The 8,045-nt window shown below is 42.7% G+C and overlaps 1 protein-coding gene across 1 annotated transcript; it reads left to right on the top strand.

Annotated features, from left to right (window-relative positions):
• The first annotated feature begins 1,667 nt into the window (after positions 1 to 1,667).
• LOC121286042 (histone H2A, sperm-like) lies at positions 1,668 to 6,118 on the top strand. Its single transcript, XM_041203059.1, has 2 exons — positions 1,668 to 1,896; positions 5,757 to 6,118. Exons 1-2 carry the CDS (start codon positions 1,668 to 1,670, stop codon positions 6,116 to 6,118), a joined length of 591 nt encoding a protein of 196 aa, XP_041058993.1.
• The last annotated feature ends 1,927 nt before the right edge of the window (positions 6,119 to 8,045 follow it).

Here is an 8,045-nt window from a genome sequence, read left to right as displayed (position 1 = left end):
AGTCATTGCCTGGCACTTGTGTGGTGCGAATGTTTCTTGTCACTGAGCAGCCCAAACCTGAATGTTTACAAGGTCTTGCTGCATGTGGGCATTGACTGCTTCATTATCTGAGGAGTTACAATGGAACTGAACATTGTGCAATCATCTGAGAATATCCCCGCTTCTATGTTGGAGGGAAGTTCATTGATGAAGCAGCTGAAGATGGCTGGGCCGAGGACCCTAACCTGAGGAACTCTTGTAGCAATGCACTGGGGTCTCTAACAACTGTAATCATCTTCCTTATCAAAATAAATATAAGAAACTAAAAACTGAGAGTGATGCAAAAACAGAGTGTTGCCTCACTATTTCCCATTTTAATTCTCTTGCAAAATTTCTTAATGAAATATCTATTTGTCACGATGAGATTGCTTAAAGAAATATTTTAAAAATCTCTACTCCATCTTAGGTTCACCTCAGGTAGTCTGTAAATTCACAGTGGACAACACCATTTGTATGAGAGCATCTGGGGGAAGGGGAAACATTCCAGTTCTTGAGTTAAGGCCATACTGAATTTATGTACCATATATCATTCTCTGGAAAAGTTTCCCTGAGCTGCTGGTACCTGTCTGATTGACAAATCCTGGGGATTGTGTCATTAGTGTAAAAGGGGCAGACCAATTTATGCTATATTGTGGATTGGCACCAGAGAAGTCAGAATGGTAAGGTTGTATCAGCTACAAAGTTGAATAGTTTTGTAAATGTAGCGATTTCTTTCTAGCCACTTTCCTAAATCAGCTGATGGCTCTGTGATTAATTATCCTTAGAGAATCAGTATTGGGCCTCCAATTTCACCATTGCTGCAGCCACGCTGCCTACTGCATGCAGGTGTAATGAAAGAAAGACAAGACCTACATTTATACAGCACCTTTCCTGATGTCCCAAATTGCTTTACAGCCAATTAAGTACTTTTGAATTATAGTCACTGGTATAATGTAGGCGATGTTATCAAATGGTGAAGCAGGCTCCTAATATGTATGTTTGCATATCATTCTGGACGGACAAGATGAGCTGGGATTGATTGCCTAATGGCTGGAGTTCTGTTTATTTTGTTGCTAATGGAAGTTTATTGTGAACAAGCTTTGTGGGGTGAAATGGCCAGGACAGGAGTGTGTAATGAGCTCATAGTGAATCAGTTACTTGTTTTACACAGCACATGATTCTCAAGAGTCTTTTCCATTGACTTCAATCTTGTCCTTTTGTCAACTTACCTATTATCCCACTCTATCTTGGTGCTTTTATGAGTTTTTTTTAGGTATTGGAATATAATGATAAGGTTGCGTTGCATAGTGGATATTGAAAATATATTGTGGTGAGAAGCAGAAATCAGCAAAGTCTTCAGACTTGCTGATCAAAAAAGCACAGATATAATTGTGAACCATTTAGTCTTTGTCCTCTGGGTTCTTAAAAGCTGTGTCACACAGAGAAACCTGAGGGCTCCAATGCTTCTCACTGACAGTGAAGACCTATGTAGTTCAATCATTCCACTTTGTTGCTCAGGAGTCAATTGATCATTCTACTCTGTGAGATTACTGATAAAATAGAATCCAATTACACCCCTTTCATGAAATAATTATATAGAACAATATCACATATCCAAGCAGGAGAAGGTTTTCTACTTTTTCTACAGAATGGAAAAGATCTTGTGCAGATTAGTTGGGTTTCAAGTGTTGAATCTTTCCCCCAAATATGAATTTACTGTCACTGTGTCCATATCGTACGATGTGCAGAACATGTTACTGAAGTATGAGGCAGTCACCGAAATCGATGTTATCACCTACACAATGTTATATATAACCAATGAGATATTTTCCTGTCCAATATTGTACGATGTGGTTAAAGTAAAATTTGTACTCTCTGGTTTGTTTAATAGTCGCGGTGGGATCACCAAAGGGCACACACAAACTAATGCTGCATGATATCGTTGCTGCTCTGAATATTAATGACCCATGCTGTGTATATATTGGACAATATTTGTAATCAGATGCCAACAATGGGCGTTAACATTTTACTGGGACCTTTCTGTCATTGTTTTGTGAATTGATTAGTGAATCTTGAAAGGGGAAAAGTAACAAGCACGATTGAGAGGATGGGTTAAGGGGGTTGCAGGGGATGTGGAATAAGGGGCCCGGAAACAGGAGCAGCACCAGAGCCCATGATTTCTCTCCCTGACCCTGGGTTCAGCTTTATATAAGCTGATGGAGCTTTCTCCTGGGGTATTCTTGAACATGAGTACAAACAAAATTTTCCTTATACAATCTGATGAAATCCACCAGCAAATAAATTGCAGAAGGAGCTACACCTAATGATGTAACTGGTTTGCTATTGGATTTAGTCGAATGCTCTATACATTGCAGGGTGAAATAGTATAGTCGTTATATTGCTGGACTAATCCAGTGACATGAGTTTAAATCCTACTATGATAGCTGGGCAATTTAAATTCAGTTAATTAAATAAATCTGGAATAAAAGCTGATTTCAGAAATAGTGACCATGAAATTACTGGATTGTTGTAAAAACCCATCGGTTCACTTATGTTTTTTAGGGAAGGAAACCGGCCATCCTTACTTGACCAGGCCTATATGTGACTTCAGATCGAAAGCTATGTGGTTGACTCTTAAGCAAGCCATTCAGTTGTACCTAATGATCATGAAAAGATCCAATAAGAATATTAAAACCAGACACACCACCTGGCATCCACCAAGGCACCAGACATGACAAAGGCACAGCCTGCCCAGTTGACCCTGCAAAGTCTTGGGCAATTCTCAGCATCGACTGTGGACCAATGAAGTCTCATGGCATTAGGTCAAACATGGGCAAAGAAAACTCCTGCTGATTACCAGCTACTTCCCAACTTCAACTGATGAATAAAAACTTCTCCATGTTGAGCACCACTTGGAAAAAGCGCTAGGATGTCAAGGGCACAGAATGTACCCTGGATGGGGAACTGGAGAACTTCAATGTCCATCACCAGAAGTGATTTGGTAGCACCAGTGCTGACCTACAGTGCCTCAGGGATGTCCTACATTGAGTGGTTAAATATTTTCTGTATCTAGCCCATTTAGCACAATGATAGTGCCACATAACAAGATTGTGAGGGTAGGGAGCCCTCAGTGTGAAGATCAAGTCATGAAGGACATATCTGCCAAACTAGGCCTGCAACAGGTGGCAAGAGTGACAACATGAGGGAAAAGATCTACTTGACTTTGTCCTCACCAACCTAGCTACCGCTGATGTATCTTCCCATGATAGTATTGGTAGGAGTGGCCACTGCATGGTCCTGGCAGAGGCAAAAACCTATCATTAAACTGAGGACACCCTCTGCCATGTTGTGTGGTGCTATCATCATGCTAAATGGGATAGGTTTAGAACTGAGCTAGCAGCTCAAACATGGGCATCCATGAAGCACTGTGTGTCATCAGTAGCAGCAGAATTGTAATCTACCATATTTTTTTCTTTCATTCATGGGATGTGGGCTTCGCTGACTAGGTCAACATTTATTGCCCATCCTTAATAATCTGTAACCTTATGGCCTGACGTAGCCCTCACTCGACTATTAGAGTTCAATAAGGATAGCAGGCGAGCATGCTAGTAGTAGCATCAGATGTACATTAAAATGAGGTGCCAACCTAATGAAGCTACTATACAGGACTTCATGCATGCTATGCCGTAGAAGCAGCATGTTATAGGCAGAGCTAAACAACCCCATAACTAGTGGACAAGATCAGAGATCTACTGTTCTGCCACATACAATCGTGAATGGTGGTGGATAATTAAATAACAATTGGGAGGAGGAGGCTCCAAAAACATCCCCAACCACAAAGATGGTGGGGTCCAGATGTAAGTGCAAAAAACAAGGCTGAAGTGTTTACAACAATCGTCAGTCAGATGTGCTGGGTGAATGATCCATCAGGCCTTTTCCTACCATCTCCGCCACCAAAGATGCCAGCCTAAAGCCAACTTGATTCACTCCACATGATATCAAGAAACAGCTGAAGGCACTGGATACTGGAAAGGCAATGGGCCCTGACAACATCCCAGCTGTAGTACTGGAGACTTGTGCTCCAGTACTAACCACTCCCCTATCTAAGCTGTTCCAGTACAACTACAATACTAGCATATACCCAAGAGTGGAAAATGGCCCAGATATGTTTAACCCACAAAAAACAATCTGACTAATTGTGCCCCATCAGTCTATTCTCAATCATCAACACAGTAATGGAAGCTGTCATCAACAGTGCTATCAAAAGTGGCATTTATTCACCAATAGCCTTCTCACTGATGCTCAGTTTGGATTCCACCAGAAACACTCATCTCCAGACCTTATTATGGCCCTGGTCCAAACATGGAGAAAATTACTGAATTGCAGAGGTGAGGTGAGAGCGACTGCCCTTGACATCAAGACAGCATTTGACTTTGGATGAGCACTTGGCATGTCATAACATTCAAGGCTATGGGCCAAGTGCTGGTAAATGGGATTAGGTAGGTCGGTCAGGTGTTTCTTATGTGTCGGTGCAGACTCGATGGGCCGAAGTGCCTCTTCTGCACTCTGTGATTCTGATTCTGTGACTGGGTGTGTCATCAAGGAGCCCTAGTAAAATTGAAGTCGATGGGAATCGGGGGAAAACTCTCCACTGGTTGGACTCATACCTAGAACAAAGGAAGATAGTTGTGGATGTTGGAAGCCAATTTTGGCCCCAGGACATCACTGCAGGAGTTCCTCAGGGCAATGTCCTCAGCCCAACTATTTTTAGCTGCTTCATCAATGACCATCCCTCCATCATTAGGTCAGAAGTGAGAATGTTTACTGATTATTTCACAATGTGCAGTCTGATTTATAACTCCTCGGGTAACAAAGCAGTCCATGCTCACATACAGCAAGGCCTGGGTTACTGGGTTTAGCCCTACACTCTTTTTTGAACAAGGGAGTAATATTTGGATTTCTCCAGTCCTCTATCACTATCCCGGTATTTATGGAGATTGGAAGATTATGACCTGTACCTCTCTAATTCCCACCCGTACTTCCCTCAGTTGCATCCCCTCAGATTCTGGTCACTTACCAACTTTAAGTCCAGCCAGCCTTTCTACTACCTCATATTTATCAATTTTGAGCCCATTCAATATCTCAAGTACCTGTTCTTTTACTATGGGCCAGATTTTCACTAATGAGGCAGGAAGCTCAAGTTGGGAAATTTTCTGGACTCAGCAGGTCCATCTCCATATAAATGGCCCCTGCACACGCTATCTTTGCTCCGGGGAGGCAGGGGTGGAATCGAGTTGGGTCTGGTGTCCCCAGAAGCAGTTTGGATGCAGCCATGGAGGCGGGTGAATGCTGAGGCAGGCTGGTTAGAGGGTCCAGCTCCGTTCTCTGGGACTTTGCCCCAGTTGTATTAACAGCTGTTAACCCCTCTATTCCTTACCCCTCATACCCCTCACTCTCTACACACTCTCCATTCCCCCTCCATCTGCCCAATGACACCTCCATGCCTCCCATACCACCTCCATGAATAATCAGCTCACTGATGTTGGTCTCTTGGAGCCCAAATAACTACAAAATGGCATATAATCATATAACTAAATTATTTATCTTGTTCACAGATAAGATTTTGTTCTTTTTTGTTTATTTTTCTCTGACTCTCAATTTGCTCAAAAGCTGTTTATTCATTGGTGAAGATTTTCAGCAGGAGCAGCCACAAGATGTCTGGCCGTGATAAAAACTAGAGGCAAAGGGTGCGCCAAGACCAAGCTCCTCCAGAGCTGGTCTCCGGCTCCCCATTGGTCATATTCACCGGCTGCTGCGCAAGGGTCACTATGCCGAGCGGGTCGGGGCCGGAGGCCCCATCTACCTGGCCACTATCCTCGAGTACCTGGCGGCCGAGATCCTCAAGCTGGCCGGTAATGTGGCCCGAGACAACAAGAAGACCTGCATCATCCCCCGCCACCCACAGCTTGCTATCCGCAACAACGAGGAGCTCAACAAGCTCCTGGGAGAGGTCACCATAGCCCAGGGTGGGGCCCTGCCCAACATCCAGGCTGTGCAGATGTCCAAGGAAACCGGCCACCCCAGCCAGGTTTATGCCTGAAGGGGCAAGATTGGAAAATGATCTAACATCTTCCAGTTTGATGAAAGCTCACACACATGTCCCTGGTCACAAATACAAATATACCTTTTACGATGTAAAAAACAAGTGTTGTGAATGCTGGAAAGCTGAAACATTAGCAGAAAATGCTGGAAATACTCAGCTGGTCTGGTAGCATCTGTGGAGAAAAAGACAGAGTTAAGGTTTCAGGTTGATGACCCGATTGTGCCCCTTAGAGCAAAAACAAGGTTAGGAGGAATTTAACAGAGGTGTTCAAATTATGAAGGTTTTGATAGACTGAATAAGCAGAAATTATTTCCGCCAGCAGGGAAATTGTTAACCAGAGGGCACAGATTTATGATAATTAGCAAAAGAACCAGAAGGGGCATAAGGAAGTCTGTTTTTATGTAGGAGTTTGTTATGATCTGGGATTCATTTCCCCCACTGGGGAGATGGTGGTAAAGTGGTAATGTCACTAGATCTGTAATGTAGAAACTCAGGCTAATTCTGTGGGGACATGGGTTCAAATCCCATGGATTTGAAGTGGAGCTTGAATTCAGTTAATAAATCTGGTATTATAAAGTTAGTCATCACTAATAATGATGGTGTTCATGGTTCATTACTGTCCTTTAGTGAAGGAAATCAGCCTCCTTACTTAGTCTGGTGTATATGTGGCTCCAGACCCACAGCAATGTGGTTGACTCTTAACAGCCCTCTGAAATGGTCCAGCAAGCCACTCAGTTCAAGGGCAATTTGGGATGGACAACAAATGCTGGTCTTACTGGAAATGCATGCATCCTATGAAAGAATTAAGGAAAAAGTGGTGGTGAAAGTTGATGTAATAGTAACTTTCAAAAGAAAATTGAATAAATACTTTAACACCATTTGCTTTCAATAATTAATTCTTTTTTGAAATGCTTGGCAGTTTGCTATTTCAACATGTTATACAATTTCTATTTGCTACCAATGTGGGGAATTGTCATCACTCTGCATTTGATTCTCCATCCATATCACAACTGCTCTGAGCTGTCAGTTCACAGGAACACAAGAGGATAAATGCAATGAACAGAGTATGGTCCAACATGATTTCTGGAGTCACAACTCTGAGGCAGAATAAAAGCGACTAACTCTGAATTAATTCTATTTCAAATGAAATAGGATTCGAAATGGAAATCAATGCTGAAGAGGATGTTTCCCCAGGTTGGAGAGTCTAGATCTAAGGGTCACAGTCTCAGAATAAGGCTGAAGTAGCACTGAGATGAGGAGAAATTACTTCACTCAGATAGTGGTAAATCTTTGGAATTCTCTAGCCCAGAGGGCTGTGGACGCTCAGCCCTTGGGCATATTCAAGGCTGAGATGGCTAGGTTTTTCTACTCTAGGGGAATCACAGGATATGGGGTTGGGCGGGAAAGTGGAGTTGCGGTCAAAGATCAGCCACGATCTTATTGAATGGTGGAGCAAACTAGCCAGGCCCTATAGCCTACTCCTTGCTCCTGTTTACCTACTTATGAAAGGTGGCATTCGCACATAAGTAATTCATCCCGGGTCAAGACGGCGTGCGTGGATAAATCTCAGGGAGATGAGAAAGATCAAGTAAAGTCAATTGTTCATTCTTAATTCGCGGTCACTTCATTGAGATGAGCTGACAGTTTTTTTTTGCGCTACTTTTAGGTGTCACCCACCTCACATAATCCAATCCATTCGGGTAATTTCAAATGTTAAAAAAAACACATTGAATTACCAAAGGTAGGCTATCTTTCCGCCAACTCAGAACGATGAATGTCCAGCAGCATTTCATCCAGACTATAATCTATTTATATTAGTATTGCTACTTTAATCTGCGGTTGTACCAAGAGCAGAAAGGAAATATGATCCAACCTTTACGTAAGTGGCAATGTCTGATTTGCTTTAAATTCCGGGCGTCAGTCA

This window comes from Carcharodon carcharias, chromosome 13 (assembly GCF_017639515.1).
Source record: "Carcharodon carcharias isolate sCarCar2 chromosome 13, sCarCar2.pri, whole genome shotgun sequence".
Lineage (NCBI taxonomy): Eukaryota > Metazoa > Chordata > Chondrichthyes > Lamniformes > Lamnidae > Carcharodon > Carcharodon carcharias.
The sequence above is the reverse complement of the archived record's forward strand: the minus strand, read 5'-3'. Positions and strand labels throughout refer to the sequence as shown.